We start from the raw sequence: 20,772 nt of genomic DNA on the forward strand, positions 1-20,772 counted from the left end.
GGGGAGAGGTGACATCCTACATGGGGCATTATATGGGGGGAGAGGTGACATCCTACATGGGGCATTATATGGGGGAGAGGTGACATCCTGCATGGGGCATTATATGGGCGGAGAGGTGACATCCTACATGGGGCATTATATGGGGGGAGAGGTGACATCCTACATGGGGCATTATATGGGGAGAGGTGACATCCTGCATGGGTCATTATATGGGGGGAGAGGTGACATCCTGCATGGGGTATTATATACGGGGGATGTGACATCCTGCATGGGGTATTATATACGGGGGATGTGACATCCTGCATGGGGCACTATAGTGGGATGTGACTTCCTGCATGGGGCATTATATAGGGGGGATGTGACATCCTGCATGGGGTATTATATACGGGGGATGTGACATCCTGCATGGGGTATTATATGCATGGGGTATTATATACGGCGGATGTGACTTCCTGCATGGGGCATTATAAAGGAGGGTCGGGAGACATATGCTAGAATACCCGATGCTTTAGAATCGGGCCACCATCTAGTACAGTATAATGACCCCCACATAGGTTTCAATACAATATAATGGTGCCACATAGTCCTCCGTACAGAATAATTGCCCCACATAGGGGTGGTGGTTCTGGTGTCGAGGGCCAAATATATTCACCCTGCGGACCAGAGTTTGACATGTATGGTTTAGGACAGGGGTCCTCAAACTTTTTAAACAGGGGGCCAGTTCACGGTCCCTCAGACCATTGGAGGGCCGGAATATAGTTTTTTAAAAAAAACGATGAACAAATTCCTATGCATACTGCACATATCTTATTTTGAAGTAAAAAAAAAAACAATACAGGAACAAATACAATATTTAAAATGAAGAACAAGTAAAGTTAAATCAACCGGTATTTCAATAGGTAGGTAACTGTACCCAATAGGCAGCATAGGTCTCCAATAGGCTGGTAAATGTACCCAATAGGCAGCATAGGTCCCCAATAGGCAGGTAAATGTCCCCAATAGGCAGGTAAATGTCCCCAATAGGCAGCATAAGTCCTCAATGGGAAGGTAAATGTTCCCAATAGGCAGCCTCTTTCCCCCTTATAATGCCCCATGCAGGCTGTTCCCCCCCCCTTATAATACCCCATGCTGGATGCCACCCCCCATATAATGCCCCATGCAGGATGTCCCTTTCTCACACCATATAATGTCCCATGCAAGATATCACTCCCCTGTCTTTATAATGCCCCATGCAGGATGTCCCTTTCCCCCCCTTATAATGCCCCATGCAGGATGTCACCGCCCCATATAATGCCCCATGCAGGATATCACTCCCCTGTCTTTATAATGCCCCATGCAGCATGTCACCCCCCCATATAATGCAGCATGTCACCCCCTCCATATTATGCCCCATGCAGCATGTCACCCCCCCATATTATGCCCCATGCAGCATGTCACCCCCCATATTATGCCCCATGCAGCATGTCACCCCCCCATATTATGCCCCATGCAGCATGTCACCCCCCCATATTATGCCCCATGCAGCATGTCACCCCCCCATATTATGCCCCATGCAGCATGTCACCCCCCCATATTATGCCCCATGCAGCATGTCACCCCCCCATATTATGCCCCATGCAGCATGTCACCCCCCCATATTATGCCCCATGCAGCATGTCACCCCCCCATATTATGCCCCATGCAGCATGTCACCCCCCCATATTATGCCCCATGCAGCATGTCACCCCCCCATATTATGCCCCATGCAGCATGTCCCTTTCCCCCCATATTATACCCCATGCAAGATGTCACCCCCCCATATTATACCCCTTGCAGGATGTCACCCCCCCCATATTATACCCCTTGCAGGATGTCACCCCCCCCCATATAATGACCTATGCCTCCATACATTAAAAAAAAATTTAAAAAAATCCCATACTCACCTCTCTTCTCACTTGCTGCCGCTGCTCTTGTCTGGACTCCAGCGTCGCGGCTGCGTTGTCCCGCTCTGCGCTGCCTGTGTCAGCACTCGGGAGGGCGCGGTGTAAAGACGTCACCGCGCCCTCTGACCTGAGACGTCACAGGGAGCGCAGAGCAGGAAGACAGCGGATCTGCGGAGGCACGGGGAGAGGTAAGTATCCAGCTGCCGGGGCCCTGAGCAAGCGGGGGGAAGGGCGGGCAATGGCACCGCTCTCCTCTCCTCCGCCCATAGCCCGGCGGGCCGGATGAAAGTCCTCTGCGGGCCGCAGTTTGAGGACCCCTGGTTTAGGACATATGCCTGACACATAAGTTTGTCGTCAAAAACATGATTATTTTAGTTAAACCATAGCCTGCCATGTACAAAATGTGTCTTTTTTTGTATAACCAAATTGCAATAAGGATTGTCCTTGAATAGGTGAAAATGACAGCAAATATTGAAAGAAAAAGTAAATGAAAGATGAGGCATGATGCAAGTTTGAACCCATGAGCTTATCTCCATATTCATACAGATATTTCTGTGTCGTGAAAATTGGGATTGGGATCTGCTGCATGTGAACATATCTTTACTGGAAATATTTGCATGGCATGCTCTTTAGAATCTGCCATTTCGATCTAAACCGAGCACGAGAGGTTAATAATGAAGTACATGGAACATTTCCAGCTGTAGGATCTGCCTATTTGCAAAGCGTCGTGCTTCAGGCAGTATGAGAAACGCCATTTTCTGTGCCGGCATAGCTAATGTATCACTAGGAGGGTCTGGTTACAGATGAAGTCCTTATCGTGAAAGTTATTCACTGCTCTGTGTATCGTTGTGTAACTAATCCAATGCCCCCAAACTCATGCGTTTTGGTTTTCTGTGATGAAAAGGAGTGTTGGATGAGTGATTTTATGTTTAGTTCTCAAGTGCACGTGGTAAATGTTCTGAATATTGATCTGATGTCTTTTGTTCTTTAGGCCAAGGCTGCAAGCACAAAGAAAATTTGCCCAATCCCAGCCAAACAGTCCGAGCACAACCCCCAGCAAAATTGTGGAGCCATTGCTACCCCCCCCAGTAACTCCAATATCTGACCTCTCCAAACGCAAGCCTAAGACTGAGGATTTCCTTACATTTTTGTGTCTTCGAGGTAAGATTCTCTCATATTACTTATGAAATGATATGAATACATAGACTATGGCTATATGGCAGCATGTGACGTGCAAGGGCTGCACCGTGACAATTATGATGTCGTCATTGCATCTTATACATAGACTAGGGCTACATGGCAGCATGTGACGTGCAAGGGCTGCACCGTGACAATTATGATGTCGTCATTGCATCTTATACATAGACTAGGGCTACATGGCAGCATGTGACGCGCAAGGGCTGCACCGTGACAATTATGATGGCGTCATTGCATCTTATACATAGACTAGGGCTACATGGCAGCATGTGACGCGCAAGGGCTGCACCGTGACAATTATGATGGCGTCATTGCATCTTATACATAGACTAGGGCTACATGGCAGCATGTGACGCGCAAGGGCTGCACCGTGACAATTATGATGGCGTCATTGCATCTTATACATAGACTAGGGCTACATGGCAGCATGTGACGTGCAAGGGCTGCACCGTGACAATTATGATGGCGTCATTGCATCTTATACATAGACTAGTTGGTGGCCCGATTCTAAAGCATCGGGTATTCTAGCATATGTCTCCCGACCCTCCTTTATAATGCCCCATGCAGGATGTCACATCCCCTGTATATAACACCCCATGCATATAATACCCCATGCAGGATGTCACATCCCCCGTATATAATACCCCATGCAGGATGTCACATCCCCCCTATATAATGCCCCATGCAGGAAGTCACATCCCACTATAGTGCCCCATGCAGGATGTCACATCCCCCCTATATAATACCCCATGCAGGATGTCACCTCTCCCCCCATATAATGGCCCATGCAGGATGTCACCTCTCCCCCATATAATGCCCCATGTAGGATGTCACCTCTCCCCCCATATAATGCCCCATGCAGGATGTCACCTCTCTCCCCATATAATGCCCCATGCAGGATGTCACCTCTCCCCCCTTATAATGCCCCATGCAGGCTGTCACATCCCCCCTATATAATACCCCATGCAGGATGTCACATCTCCCCCCATATAATGCCCCATGTAGGATGTCATCTCTCCCCCATATAATGCCCCATGTAGGATGTGACCTCTCCCCCCATATAATGCCCCATGTAGGATGTCACCTCTCCCCCCATATAATGGCCCATGCAGGATGTCACCTCTCCCCCATATAATGCCCCATGTAGGATGTCACCTCTCCCCCATATAATGCCCCATGCAGGCTGTCACATCCCCCCTATATAATACCCCATGCAGGATGTCACTTCTCCCCCATATAATGCCCCATGTAGGATGTCACCTCTCCCCCATATAATGCCCCATGTAGGATGTCACCTCTCCCCCATATAATGCCCCATGTAGGATGTCACCTCTCCCCCATATAATGCCCCATGTAGGATGTCACCTCTCCCCCCATATAATGGCTCATGCAGGATGTCACCTCTCCCCCATATAATGCCCCATGTAGGATGTTACCTCTCCCCCCATATAATGCCCCATGCAGGATGTCACCTCTCCCCCCATATAATGGCCCATGTAGGATGTCACCTCTCCCCCCATATAATGGCCCATGCAGGATGTCACCTCTCCCCCCATATAATGCCCCATGCAGGCTGTCACATCCCCCCTATATAATACCCCATGCAGGATGTCACATCTCCCCCCATATAATGCCCCATGTAGGATGTCATCTCTCCCCCATATAATGCCCCATGTAGGATGTGACCTCTCCCCCCATATAATGCCCCATGTAGGATGTCACCTCTCCCCCCATATAATGGCCCATGCAGGATGTCACCTCTCCCCCATATAATGCCCCATGTAGGATGTCACCTCTCCCCCATATAATGCCCCATGCAGGCTGTCACATCCCCCCTATATAATACCCCATGCAGGATGTCACCTCTCCCCAATATAATGCCCCATGTAGGATGTGTCACCTCTCCCCCATATAATGCCCCATGTAGGATGTCACCTCTCCCCCATATAATGCCCCATGTAGGATGTCACCTCTCCCCCATATAATGCCCCATGCAGGCTGTCACATCCCCCCTATATAATACCCCATGCAGGATGTCACTTCTCCCCCATATAATGCCCCATGTAGGATGTCACCTCTCCCCCATATAATGCCCCATGTAGGATGTGACCTCTCCCCCCATATAATGCCCCATGTAGGATGTCACCTCTCCCCCCATATAATGGCCCATGCAGGATGTCACCTCTCCCCCATATAATGCCCCATGTAGGATGTCACCTCTCCCCCATATAATGCCCCATGCAGGCTGTCACATCCCCCCTATATAATACCCCATGCAGGATGTCACTTCTCCCCCATATAATGCCCCATGTAGGATGTCACCTCTCCCCCATATAATGCCCCATGTAGGATGTCACCTCTCCCCCATATAATGCCCCATGTAGGATGTCACCTCTCCCCCATATAATGCCCCATGTAGGATGTCACCTCTCCCCCCATATAATGGCTCATGCAGGATGTCACCTCTCCCCCATATAATGTCCCATGTAGGATGTTACCTCTCCCCCCATATAATGCCCCATGCAGGATGTCACCTCTCCCCCCATATAATGGCCCATGTAGGATGTCACCTCTCCCCCCATATAATGGCCCATGCAGGATGTCACCTCTCCCCCCATATAATGCCCCATGCAGGCTGTCACATCCCCCCTATATAATACCCCATGCAGGATGTCACATCTCCCCCCATATAATGCCCCATGTAGGATGTCATCTCTCCCCCATATAATGCCCCATGTAGGATGTGACCTCTCCCCCCATATAATGGCCCATGCAGGATGTCACCTCTCCCCCATATAATGCCCCATGTAGGATGTCACCTCTCCCCCATATAATGCCCCATGCAGGCTGTCACATCCCCCCTATATAATACCCCATGCAGGATGTCACCTCTCCCCAATATAATGCCCCATGTAGGATGTGTCACCTCTCCCCCATATAATGCCCCATGTAGGATGTGTCACCTCTCCCCCATATAATGCCCCATGTAGGATGTCACCTCTCCCCCATATAATGCCCCATGCAGGCTGTCACATCCCCCCTATATAATACCCCATGCAGGATGTCACTTCTCCCCCATATAATGCCCCATGTAGGATGTCACCTCTCCCCCATATAATGCCCCATGTAGGATGTGACCTCTCCCCCCATATAATGCCCCATGTAGGATGTCACCTCTCCCCCCATATAATGGCCCATGCAGGATGTCACCTCTCCCCCATATAATGCCCCATGTAGGATGTCACCTCTCCCCCATATAATGCCCCATGCAGGCTGTCACATCCCCCCTATATAATACCCCATGCAGGATGTCACATCCCCCCTATATAATACCCCATGCAGGTCCCCTATGGCCCCATACAAAAAAAAAAATCCAATACTCCCCTCCCTTCTCAGCTGCTTCTCTGGACTCCAGCGTAGCCGGCATATTCCCGCTGTGCACTGTGACCGCTCAGGAAAGAGCGCGGTGTAAAGACGTCACCGCGCCCTCTGACCTGAGACGTCACAGAGCTGCAGCGGAAGACACAGGAGCTGCTGCGCAGGCACGGGGAGGGGTAAGTATGACGCCGGGTGCCGGGGTCCTGATCGAGCGGGGGGAGGGACGGGAGGAGAGGGGAGGGGAGGGGAGGGGTGAGGAGGGGAGGGGTAAGTATGACGCCGGGGTCCTGATCGAGCGGGGGGAGGGACGGGAGGAGAGGAGAGGAGAGGAGGGGAGAGGGGTAAGTATGACGCCGGGGTCCTGATCGAGCGGGGGGAGGGGAGAGGAGGGGAAAGGAGGGGAGAGGAGGGGAGGGGTGTCACACTTGTCCTTGGGAGATAAGCGGCTGTAGCCGCTGATCTTCCGACGATAACCGCATGTAGGTCAGCGGCGCCTGCGGTCGGGGGATTTATGCTGCGAGCAGCCGGCTGCATCTCCCGGCTGCATCGCCGCTGACCTCCGTGCCTCACATGAGCCGCTAATGGCCGCCATGTTTTTCTGAAATGCTACGTCGCTGATTGGCCACGGCCGGACCAATCAGCGACCCGGGATTTCCAAGACAGACAGACAGACAGACTTACGGTATAAGACAATTATATAGATAGACTAGGGCTACATGGCAGCATGTGACGTGCAAGGGCTGCACCTTGACAATTATGATGGCGTCATTGCATCTTATACATAGACTAGGGCTATATGGCTGCATGTGACGTGCAAGGGCTGCACCGTGACAATTATGATGGCGTCATTGCATCTTATATATCGACCCGTTGGGTCATGGCAAAGTAACCCCATTAACAATCCTTAGATGTAATGTCACAGAGACACATCTCCACCTCATTCAACACATGTAGCCCAGGCCATTTTCACATTAAGAATGGTCGTGATGTAATTTTTGGTTGTGTTGTGAACTCGGGTACAGAAGGTCCACTTCTCATATCTATCCTAGCTGAAGCTTCTAGCATGATCTGGATTAAGAGGCCGTTCAGGGATCGCATCTTAGCATAAATGTATAGTGCTCACAAGTCATAGTAATGAGCAGGGTTTTCATGGATGTCTGCACATCTTAGTGACTTTACCAACAGGTTTATTTTACATATTCCATAAATGTAATGGGAAAATCATTGTTGGTTCTCTAAGGTCTCATGCACACAGCAGAGCCTGTGCAGCAGTGATCGGAGATGTTCACTACTACCGAGCCATAAAGGCTCCTTTGGGTGCCATATGTTGTTTATTATGCTTTGCTGATATAGCGCCATCATATTCCACAGTCCTTTACAGACATTATTGACACTGTCCCCATAGGGGCTCACACTCTAAATTCCCTATCAGTATGTCTGTGGAGTGTAGGAGGAAATCCACGTAAATATGTGGAGCACAAACAAACTCAGTGAATTAGGACTACGTCTGAAACGCGTTTGCTGTGGTTCAGTACCATACAGGTTTTTATCGATCTCCTTCCGTTGCCTGATTTTTTCTTTTTTTGCTAACATGCAAACTCCTTGCAAATTGTGTGATTGAACCCAGGACCCCAGTGCTGCAAAGCCACAGTGCTAACTACTGAGCCACCATGGTGCCATATGTACCGAGCTAGTGACCCCTAGAAGAAAACCTCCATAACTGCTACACCCATGCCATAATCATATAATACGGAAAGTAAAAAACCTTCTAAGGAGGACACCTATCTGTCCAAAACAGAGCTGTAGTATGGACGTATTCATGATATAGAGCTATAGATCCAAAATCCAGATAGTTTTACCTGCAATCGTCTCTGTTTTGGTCTCCATTCTGTCAGTATTCACCCTTTTATCCTCTGAATCAGGGGCAGACATACCATTAATGCAACATGTGCAGCTGCACATGGGCCCCATTTCCACCTACAAAGCAGCAAGCAGCTTTGTCATAGATATAAAAGGGTGCATTATGATGACCTATTGGACTGCAATGTGCCCATTTACTGCCTTCGTATAGGGCCCCCTATTGTCTGTGTCCATCCCTGATCTGCATCTTCCTCCATATTGTATATATTAATATTGCTCCATAACAAGACTCCTCATACAGATCTGTTAATTTTAGGCTCCATTGAGTTTTAAGTTGGGGTTCACTGTATAAAGAAAACAGATTGTTGCTTAGTGAGAACGAGGCCTTACAGTGCACAGTACACATGGTCAGTAAAGACCTTTACAAGAAGATGATTGTTGCCTTTCTGGGTGCTGCGGGATACATATGACGTGTCTAGCTGCTTTCCATTCCATGATTTACAGGCTGTGATATATCTGAAATATACAGATCTCGGTGTTGGATGATAGGTGACGCTGCCTACATGTGGAGGTTGTGGACCTTTACAGAAAATTCCATTTTTCCTCCACACTATTAAAGTTGGCATTACCAGTTCTATTAATATTAGCCCACTCCACGTGATATTATTGTAATGTTTCCTGTTGTGTTCCTGTGTGGAGGAATCGGTTGATTCATCTCGGGGCTGTATGGCTGGCAGTCCTGCAGTTACCGGATAATCATGGTGATTATGGTGCCAGCCTGACCATAACGAGTAGCTAGCCCAGAGATTCCGGCGTGCATGTGAGTAGGAGTCATTGGATCGTATGCCTGGCTATGGTCACTGACGCTGCTCATCACCCAGCCTATCATTCAGTCAGCACACCGAGATAGTGTCAGGTTACCCGAAGGCACCAAGGATTTTCAAACGTCATATTAAGCTTATTAATGTAATGAGATATTTCAGCCTCCATGACTCGCAGACCATAATGTCCTGTGCTCTGAAATGACTCTTTAGAACGTATCCGGGTGAACACATTGGTTTCTACTAATGTAAACATGGCTGATAGGCTGCCAGCTAACACTGGGGGAAAAAATCATGAAATGCTCTTTTGGCAACCGGCAGGCAGTTTCAGTGCTTGCAGTTAATCCAGCCGCCTGCTCCAAGACTTGAATTATTTCATCAGATCTTAAAATGTCCTGAAATTAGTCTGGAACGAGGAGTACTTGTAGCTGTGATAGAGGAAAAACAGCTTCTATCAGCATCCACGCTGCGCGCGGCACAAGCTGGTACAGTCACTGCTTGGCGTGCATCATGGGCGGTGCTGTTCCCAGAGAACACGATGAACATACCTCGTACACGCCTAATAAACATCTTTAACATTTTCCGGTTCATTGGCTGCAATTTAATCATTATTGGTTGCGTCAAAAAAGTAAAAACCTTCACACACAACACGCGTAGGAGCTGATTCATTAAAACTGGTGTTTTGTACCTTAGTCTTAAAGGGGTTGTCCACTAGTCAAGACAACCCCTTTTCAATCAATGTAAAATAATATATCAGCTGTACTCCCCTCCGGGTCGGGCGCTGTTTCAGCGATAACGGCGTCTACTCTCCCAGGGCTCACATGACATTGTCACATGGGCCCTGCAGCCAATCAGCAGCCGGTTCACTCTCACTTCCTTTACTAGGTTTTTGACACCTAATCTAAGATCAGTAAAATGTAGAGACGGAGACCCGGATTCCAGTGATGTTTCACTTACTGGGCTACTTTCTGTACTTTTTGATAAAATCACATTTTTATCAGCAGAAGATTATCACTAGAGGACTAGTAACCCTTCTGCCAGGTAGTCACGCATATTCTTGAGCTCTGAATATCCAGCCCCCCACCACTGATTGGCAGCTTGATGTGTACACTGCACAGGAGGCTGCCAATCAGTGGTGCCCCGGGTTATGTAGAACTTATATTCAGAGAACTGGTAGATGTGCAGCAGATGATAAAATAGTGATTTTATCAAAGCTGCAACAAGCAGCCCAGTAAGTGATACAAAGCTGGTATATGGGTTTCTGCCCCTATATTAAGCTGTTTTCAGATGGGGTAGCAAAAACCTGATGACAGATTCCCTTTAATTACTCAAGAACGGCTGAAAACTGTAAAAATCTGTAAATTACAAAAGAGCTTGTTTTTAATAGCACCATCCGACTGTATCCATTTATGAAGATGAGAATAGCCCCTAAGTTTGCGGTCTAAAGATTGCACAATACGGATTAATATGCCTCAATGTGTCAATGCTATTTATGGCAATCAGATTCCAATTTTTTTTTTTTTAAACTTGCCACAATAAAAAAAAAAAAGATCCAATGCCGTAGTCAACATTGACTTAACCTAGTATAAGTTGTTATGCATGGCATGCATTAGAGTAGGGTATTCGGCATGCCCATGTGACTAGTCCATAGCACAGTATAGCTTGGTGCAGCAGGGTCAACAGGGATATGAATCGCGTTTGTTCTTCTTACTAACAGGCGTATGTGTGCTCATTCAATGGCAATTACAGATCTGTTATCTTCCTTACCAACCATCCATCAAGAGTGATGATAATCCCTTTAGCCCTGCTTTTACATGGATTCCCTCCTTTGAAATGTAGCTGCTTATGCTGTGCAATGTAGTTGGCATCGTGTCAATAATGCCAGAGCTACAGAAGCTAATGATTTTTTTTTTTATATGGCATCTTTATCTTGTCTCCATCAGTCTCTTGATATTCCTTCTATCTTTAAGATGATGATTTTATTTATTTTTTTAACTATGAATGGGCTCTTGGAGTGGGTAAAACCCATTTCCTAGACACAGGAAATTGCAGGGAGGCTTCAAAATCCTGTTGTAATATCAGCCTAAAAAGTATCCGTTGCTAATCAATGGTCATACTACGTTCATTGTAGTTAGCTGGGATATCCTTATTGTGTAGATGTTTATGGTGTCATGTCACTGGATGTGCGCTGATTTGCTTTGTCTCATACTTAGGTTCTCCTGCGTTACCAAGTAGCATGGCGTACTTTGGAAGCTCTCAAGATGAAGAAGATGTTGAGGATGATGATGTAGAATTTGAAGACATAAAAATGACCACCACTAACACTTCATCCTCATGCCACTCTACGCCTCGGAAAGGCAAAACGCAGAAGCATGTCACCAATGGACATGGTTAGTAGCATTTCAAGCAGACGTTTATCGTGTTATACGTTAGTGATGCTCGGTGTACATTTATTGCTGGATGAATTCTTGTAATACTGCAATGCATTAGAACATCTCCCATTCACTTCTTCAGGACGGACCTTGAGACGTGGCATGTATGTGTAGACTATTATCTGTTATATCACATGTCTCATTATGGAGGTCTTCTCCCATAGTAGTATTGCTTCTCTGCTGTTGTGCAGAAAAAACGTGATCTTCTCCTGGTTCTGACATTAAAAGGGGACAATAGGGAGAGACCTGACTAATCCGAATGGCCCACTTTGCACCGCCCCGACACAGTTGATTGGCAGGTCTTCCTATGTACAGTGCCTACAAGTAGTATTCAACCCCCTGCAGATTTAGCTGGTTGACACATGCGGAATTAACTTGGCATTGTGACATTTGTACTGTAGATCAGCCTGGAAGTGGGAAATGCACTGCAGCAAATATTGTTGTTTTTTTTTGTTTTTTTTTTTTAAATGTTAAAAGTTAATTCAGAGTGTCATTTATTATTCAACCCCTCAAACCACAAGAATTCTGTTTGGTCCCCCTAAAGTATTAAGAAGTAGTTCAGGCACCAAGACTAATGAGCTTCACATGTGTGGATTAAAGATCTCTTTTGCCAGCCTTTTCTTGACTATTTAAGACCCTCCCCAAACTTGTGAACAGCACTCAGACATGGTCAACATGGGAAAGACAAAGGAGCATTCCAAGGCCATCAGAGACAAGATCGTGGAGGGTCACAAGGCTGGCAAGGGGTACAAAACCCTTTCCAAGGAGTTGGGCCTACCTGTCTCCACTGTTGGGAGCATCATCCGTAAGTGGAAGGCTTATGGAACTACTGTTAGCCTTCCACGGCCAGGACAGCCTTTGAAAGTGTCCTCCCGTGCCGAGGCTAGGCTTGTCCGAAGAGTCAAGGCTAACCCAAGGACAACAAGGAAGGAGCTCCGGGAAGATCTCATGGCAGTGGGGACATTGGTTTCAGTCAATACCATAAGTAACGTACTCCACCGCAATGGTCTCCGTTCCAGACGAGCCCGTAAGGTACCTTTACTTTCAAAGCGTCATGTCAAGACTCGTCTACAGTTTGCTCATGATCACTTGGAGGACTCTGAGACAGACTGGTTCAAGGTTCTATGGTCTGATGAGACCAAGATTGAGATCTTTGGTGCCAACCACACACGTGACGTTTGGAGACTGGATGGCACTGCATACGACCCCAAGAATACCATCCCTACAGTCAAGCATGGTGGTGGCAGCATCATGCTGTGGAGCTGTTTCTCTGCCAAGGGGCCTGGCCATCTGGTCCGCATCCATGGGAAGATGGATAGCACGGCCTACCTGGAGATTTTGGCCAAGAACCTCCGCTCCTCCATCAAGGATCTTAAGATGGGTCGTAATTTCATCTTCCAACAAGACAACGACCCAAAACACACAGCCAAGAAAACCAAGGCCTGGTTCAAGAGGGAAAAAGTCAAGGTGTTGGAGTGGCCTAGTCAGTCTCCTGACCTTAACCCAATTGAAAACTTGTGGAAGGAGCTCAAGAATAAAGTCCACATGAGACGCACAAAGAACCTAGATAACTTGGAGAAGATCTGCATGGAGGAGTGGGCCAAGATAACTCCACAGACCTGTGCCGGCCTGATCAGGTCTTATAAAAGACGATTATTAGCTGTAATTGCAAACAAGGGTTATTCCACAAAATATTACACATAGGGGTTGTATAATAATTGACCCACACTTTTATGATTAAAATTTAATAAAATTCAACTGAGCAACATAACTTTTTGGTTTGTAAGATTTATGCTTCTGTTCATAAAACCTACTCTCGTTTGCAGTTTGAAGGCTCTAACTTATTTGCATCTTATCAAACCAGCTAAATCTGCAGGGGGTTGAATACTACTTGTAGGCACTGTATGTACATAGGAAGGGCAGACTAGTTGGGTCTCTCACTATGGTTCCTAGCCTTAGTGCAAGTAATGGTCCACTTCTAAAGATGAAGGGGTAAGGGTACAAAGTGTATGTGTGTATAATGTATATGTGTGTATGTATATGTATGTGTGTATATGTATGTATTATATATAGGTCCTCCTTGATGCAGTATCCTGCACGCTTTGAGATAAAACTGCAATGATGGGATATACAAAAAAAATCTAATTAATTGAGCTGTATATACAAAACAATTCAAATTGCAAATGAATATACGTAAAAAAATAGAAGCAAACCAGCTGATAAACTGCAATGTATCCCAGGAGGAGAGGTGAAACACTAGCTGCAAATGATCATAAGGGCAGAATGAAAAGAAGGTAACATAAAACGTATCTACTTGTGAGAATTGGGAGGACCAATACATTGTACTTATCACTATTAGATATTGGTTAGTGTTTCCAGGGTCACTGTAAAACACAATGTGCTGTGTAGATGCAGTTTTGTCACTCAGGCCCAGCAATATTGACCTTAGACAATTGTCCCCTACCCATGTAAAAATTGTGGATGAAGGAACATGTGTTAGTGACTTCACGGTTAAGTTCTTGTGAGATTAGCTGGAGTTGGTGGTGGCGTGCCTGTTGGCTGTCTGCATCTGTTTGATAGGCTTTTGTGGTTTAACAGTCAGAATGAAGGGATCTGCCATTGCCAAAGGACACAACAGATGTAAATATGACGATTATCATTTATATCTGTAGTTATCAGCTGTAATGACTAAATAGTAACATGAAAATATTTAGTCTCTAATAATACTCTATATATAGAAGGTCCGCGGTGACGTTTTTGCCATCAAATGTGGGGTGAGATTAAAGGGAATCTCTAACCAAGTTTCTGCTACTCCATTTGAGAGCTACATGATGTAACGGCAGAGACCCTGATTCCAGTGATGCTTGACTTACTGAGCTGCTTTCTGCAGTTTTGATAAAATCAATGTTTTATCTGGTGCAGATTTACCAGTTCTCTGAATGCTGAGCCCTGTATATCCCTGCCCACATCACTGATTGACAGCTTTCTGCCTATGCACAATGTACATATAAAACTGTTAATCAGTGGTGTTGGCATGGTTATACAGAGCCCATGAATATGAAGGACTAAATGGCAACTGGTTTAACTAGTCTTCTGGTGATAAGCCCCTGCTGATAAAACTGTGATTTTATCAAAACTACACTTCTAAGCCCAGTAAGTGACACATCACTGGAATTAGGATCTCTGTCTCTACATTATGATTCTTTGAGATGGGGTAGCAAATACCTTGTGACAAATTCTCTTAAGAGGTTCTGCCACACTATGATCTGCATACATCATGGAATAGATCATGTAGCTCTGATTCCTTTTTAAATCTCTTCTAGAATTACTTTAATTCTTTCAGAGCACTCAGCATTTTACGAGATGTGCGATGGACCACACATGTATTCAGGCTGTAAACCAGCTCCTCCCACTTAGTTTAAAGGGAATCACTCATCAGGTTTTTATAATCAAACGAATGCCTTATATGTAAAAGCATAGTAATGCTGGATACATCCATACTTTTAATTTAGAAATCTGGATTTACATTTTAGAGAAATTTAATGTTGAATTGTTATGCAAATGAGCCCCAAGTGAAGTGAGTGGGCAATGCACTTACAGTTCTCCTGCCTCTCTTCCCAATGCCCCGCCTGTGTCCTGTTTGATTGACAGGTCACTCTCTTATTTTTAGTAACCTTCCTTCCCTGTCAGAGATCCAGTGTAAGCGCCATCATTCCCTGGGGCGGTGCATCCATAATAAGGTCCTGATAAAGAAGACTATCAGTGTCTGACACAATATCGCGCCAGGCACTGACTGTCTTCTTCACTCCTGCTGCTTGTTCCCGTGCCGGTCGTCCTAGTTAAGCAGACTGTTAGTGTCTGGCTTGTCCTGCTAATTATGTGGATAGGTGCTTGCACTAGATCCCATGCGGGAGAGGCAGATCTCTAAAAGAGTGACCTGTCAATGATTGACAGAAGATGAGCAGTGAATGGGTAATAGGGAAAAGAGGCAGTAGAGCTGTAAGTGCAGTGCCCGACCACTGCGCTTGTGGCTCATTTTCCCAACAATCTAACAATAAATTTCTTTGAAACCTAAACCCAGATTTCTAAAATAAAGATACTGATTTAATTAGCTTTTCGGCATCTTCACAATGATGGCATTAGTGTAAGGTATAAAAACCTGATATCCTTTTAATTGACAAGCTCCTCACTGCCATCCTCCTTGCTCCTGCCATCTTGCACATGCTCAGTAGATGCTGCACACTCCTTAGCGCTACAGTAAGAAAGGGACTGCCTTCCTGCAGCACCTTCAGTGTGTCATAAGTGTCCAACACATCTGCAGCAAGAACCTAGTTCAGCAAGGGTAACTGTGTATATGTACATTACATCTATGGTAAATCTGCCCAGACATCAGGATGGTCTTTGGCGATCAGTCACAGTTCTGGAGGAAGGAGATGAAACTGCATATTGATGAACCACAGGCTTGCTGAACCACACCATTAACATTATTTACATATTTCCTGGGAATAAACCCTTTTTTAAACGATAGAGGAAGTCTAGAAACCTTACAGGAAGCGCTGTCAGTGGTGTTTAATGAACCGGACACACTGCTGAAATTATATGGGCATTTTTTTCTTTGTAGTGACAGATCAACTGTAAGATTTCCTGAGTGGTGATAACATGAAATGTAATGTTTATGGAAATATTGTCTTTGGAATAATGGGTTTGGGCATTTCAGCTGCATCTTTGAGACTATGATGTTGCACATTGAGTTAATCTGCACTTTCTGCTCCAGGACTTTGATGCTCTTACTCACTGATAACTGATTCCACACTTTTTAGCTTCATTTTTTACCCTACTTCACTACATATCACTTTTAAATCCAACCAAGCACAGAGACAGTGTTTCTGATTTCTCTTTCCGCCTCCATTTCAGTCTTTGTTAGCCGCCAGTCGCTGATAAAGAGGACCTTTGACGTTTTGACTAGTTTGACAGATCTCCACTCACAGTGCTGTCAGCTCTGACCCACCCCCACACTGACTTCTGTGAGATGGGATCTGGAAGTGTGTGTAGTGATACATAACTCAGCTTTGCTGTATATCTGCACAGTAGTTGCAGAGATCAATGAGGACAGGGGGGTGTGTTCTTTTCTTCTCTGAATGACACTGCCTGCTTATGATTGGTCAACCACTTGCAGGGGAAGAAGTACACGCCTACAGAGCCAAATCTCTGGTAAAACCCAGTTGAACTTCACGTAAATTATAACCTGAACTTTACAAGCCAAGCTAATATGTCTGCTATGGAGAGGAAAATGTAAAAATTAAAATTTCGTTTTACTCAACACTGCAGCCACTATTCCATGATTTGGCCAGTTTACCAGGCTCAAACTGGTGAACGTTCCTCTTTATGTGAAAAGGAAAAGCTGTTAGACCGCCTTATTCATTGTTACTCTAGTCATAGATCATATATTACTTTACCGTTCTACCCCTCGGAGGTTATTGCTGCATAACATTCACAAATTGTTTTCTCCATATACACTGACCATATTTGAACACTTGTCCGTGACCACTGAATAGAACAATGTGTGCCATGATACACTGTTAAAATGAATAAATAGCAATAAAAAATGTCCAACTTGCCGATGAAGGTGGATTAGAGAGCCTGCTGTGAGATACGCTGTTACTGTTTTGTGAGAATGTGACTCAATTTATTTATTATGGTAAGGTTTACGCAGAGCGGTCTGTGTCTGTGAAACTGTTTCTATGTCTAGAGCTCCTTCCTGCTGGCTCGTCAGACACAGGAGGACTTCCTCTAGACTCTGGCCTTGTACACACAATGCTGAGGTCTACCAACTTGCTTTTTCACAAAATTTGCAGTAAATATGGATGTGATATAGTAATTGACAGAATCTCGTCCCCACCATATTATTAACTGTACGCATTAACTTAATGTGCGTATGTATGTACATGGATATACAATGAATATAAAAATTATTTTAAAACTTTTTCCATCTTTAATATCACCCATAATTTGTACAAATCCATTGAAACATAAACTGGAATCTTTCTGGTGGATAAAGAAAAATAAAGAACTAAAAAAAATGTTCCATTAGTGTGAACACCCTCTTGTAATTTGTAATGTGGTTGTGTTCAGAATTAGCCAATCGCATTTAAACTAATCTTAAATAGTAGTCAGCACATAGCTGTCATGAAGAAGTGGCTTAAATTTGGCACAACAGTGACATAACCTAGAACTGGATGTCCCTCAAAGATTGATGAACAGACCGGAGGAAAACTAGTCCAGCAGGCTTACAGCAACATTAAAGAAGCTGCAGGAATTTATGGTTAGCACTAGTTGTGGCAACCATTCTTCTTATGTCTGACCTCTGGGGTAGGATGGCAAGACGGTAGCTTTTTCTTCTATTTTTTGCCAAAGTCTATATCAAGTCTGCCACAAGCATGTGGGAAAACTTATGGTCTGAAGTGATCAAGGTTGAACTTTTTGGTCCATAATTCCAAAAGGTGCCGTGTTGGTTTTACATCAAAGATACATCACCATAAGAAAGTCATACCTACAGTAAAGCATGATGGAGACAGCATTATGATTTTGGGCTGTTTTTTTAGCACATGAATCTGGATCTTTAGTCAAGATGAAGGAATTCTGCATAGTTCCAAATATCAGTCAGTTTTATATCAAAACATTCAGGCCTTTGCGAAAAAAGAAAAAAAAAACCCGAAGAGGAATTTCACCTTTTTAGCACAACTATAATCCTAAGCATACCACCAAATCAAGAAAAGAATGGTTTTGTCAGAAGATCAAAGTTTTGGAATGGTCCAGGTGGAGCCCAGACCTGAATCCAATTGAAAATCTGAAGGTTGACCTGAAGACGACTTTGCACACTGGAGATGCCCTCGCAATCTGACAGATTTGGAGCGCTATTGCAAGGAAGAGCGGGCAAAGATTGACAATTCTAGATGTGCCATGCTGATAGACTCCTACCCGAAAAGGCTGAATGCTGTTATAAATCCAAAAGGTACTTCAACAAAGTATTATTTTAAGGATGTGCATATTTAGGCAACCACATTATTTTAATAATTTATGTTTGTCCTCCTGATTTTTTTTTTTTTAAATACAATTGTACAGATTATGGGTGACATTAAAGGTGGAAAAAGTTCTGAAATTATTCTTCTTGGTATGATTTTTTTTACATGACAAAAACCTGGCAGTGGATATATATGGGATTGGATAATTGGCATGTAACCTTTAATTTTTTTTCCCTAACATAACAAAAAAATGCCATCTGTGCTTACCACTTACCCTGTATTATTCTCATTTCTTTGTAACTACTCCTGCTGGATGGCTAGAGGAGCGGACTGTGTTTTCTCATACTAGTTCCTCTGCCATCCTTTACTGAATGCTAAGTATTGCTGATCATATACTTATGTAATTGTAAATGCAAAAGCATCATAATGTACACAATATAAAACATTCATGGGAAACAAAACCTTTCAGATGCTGGGCAAATATTTGTACACAATGTCACTAAATTGGGCATACGGCCATTAGTCTGTGCTACAAAATGGCAGAGAACAGGCATTGATTCTGAGTGCCTGCCTGTGCTAGGCAGCTTACTGCCAGCTGTGCTTCATTCTCCGCAGAGATGTCTGGGGTAGTTTTATGTTCATCTTGTCTTTTATCCCCCTGAGTCCCTGAACTAATTATGTGACGTAATGATGGCTTTATGACAGTGATGGAGATGTATTTGTACAGCTGTATGTGCATCACTTGCGATCTCCATATCCAGATTTTTTTTCCTTCTGGCTCTGCTTTGGCACAGGCTCTATGTATAAAATCTCATTAGTGTCTTGAAATGACTCCGCTCGTTGGCTGCATGCTGTTCAGCTGATCTCCTGCCTGTCTAAATTGTGCTGAAGGCTTCATTCCTTGTTTCGCTATGACCTCACTTGAGCTCTCCCCATGTCACTTTCCCACTTAACTTGATAGTCGGGGTGGGAGTAGAGCTGCTCTATATAACGTCTTAGAAGTATGTACATTATTTTGGGCGGTGTCATGTGAAAAGCCATGATAAAAATATAGGTATATTGAGATTTAAAAAACTTTTAATCTGTCAGACTTGAAACATGCTACATCTTTCTTTTCAAGAAAGTCAAGAGGCCCCTCTTTCTTATTACATTGTTTGCCAAAATTGGTGGCTATTAGATAGAGATGGTGCAAATCGATGGACAGGACCCGGTTGAGTGGCCACATAAATGATTGTAATAATCTAGACCGCCAAACTGTGGCGCTGCAAACTGCCTCTTTCCTGACTGCATACTCTGCTTCTTTTGATTAGCTGTCCTGAAGTGACGTCACTACGTGATGCATATGTGCCAGGCTGGCTAATCGGAAAAAGAGCCGTGGATGCTGGCAGGTAGTCGGCGGTTAACCCAGGGCTACAATCCGCCGGCTGCAGATATTGACGTGGCCTCTGGATGTCACATCTTCTTTAGTGTTGACATTTTAATTTATTGTGTATGATCAGTTTCAAATATGCTTGAACTTCTGTAAGTTTTTAAGACCACAATGCCCCTTGTTATCCTGCTAATAGGCAGGTTTACTCCGTCTGCCTTCGTATTGGGCCCCCCAAACACAAAGCAGATGCCTGATGGCTACATGACTGGATAACTTAATCTTAGGTTGTCCAGCTTCCTCTACATTTTTAGTTGGAAGTATTTGCTAATATTATTATTATTACACCTACTACATTGTTATAGGATCTTGGAGATTGGAATATCCCTTTAAGTGTACTTTTTTTTAAATTATTTTTTTTGTTATTTTTTTCTCCCATATCATGATCTGTATTGTATCTTGCAATTTTCACACTTGCCACTAGTGTTATTTTGGACTCCGGCTTCCTGTCCTTTCAGGAAAAACTTTCATAAGTCTCATTGTCCTCACAGGCAGGATTACAATAGCATGTGTCACCTCTATACACAGCCTGGTAACACAGGATCCACTATTCACATTAGATGACGTCACAGCTACTAATCACAAGCCCTTGATTCAGCTGCAGGTGTGTCCACTTCTGCTTTTATAGAAGTTTTGTGAGTTTGATGCATTCAGGCGTGTGTCAACACAATGCCTAAGAGGAAAGACATCAGCAATGAGCTGAGAGCAGTGATT

The 20,772-nt window shown here is 44.7% G+C and overlaps 1 protein-coding gene across 1 annotated transcript in view; it reads left to right on the forward strand.

Annotated features, from left to right (window-relative positions):
- The window catches only part of JARID2 (jumonji and AT-rich interaction domain containing 2), a 166,267-nt gene that overhangs the window by 88,441 nt on the left and 57,054 nt on the right, over positions 1 to 20,772 (forward strand). The window contains exons 4-5 of the mRNA XM_073678794.1: positions 2,914 to 3,083; positions 11,392 to 11,568. Of these exons, the coding sequence (XP_073534895.1) occupies positions 2,914 to 3,083; positions 11,392 to 11,568 (347 nt within the window). The remainder of the gene's footprint in view (positions 1 to 2,913; positions 3,084 to 11,391; positions 11,569 to 20,772) is intronic.

This window comes from Phyllobates terribilis, unplaced genomic scaffold, assembly GCF_046119375.1.
Source record: "Phyllobates terribilis strain yellow unplaced genomic scaffold, ASM4611937v1 Scaffold_4__5_contigs__length_816908805, whole genome shotgun sequence".
Classification (NCBI taxonomy): Eukaryota; Metazoa; Chordata; class Amphibia; order Anura; family Dendrobatidae; genus Phyllobates; species Phyllobates terribilis.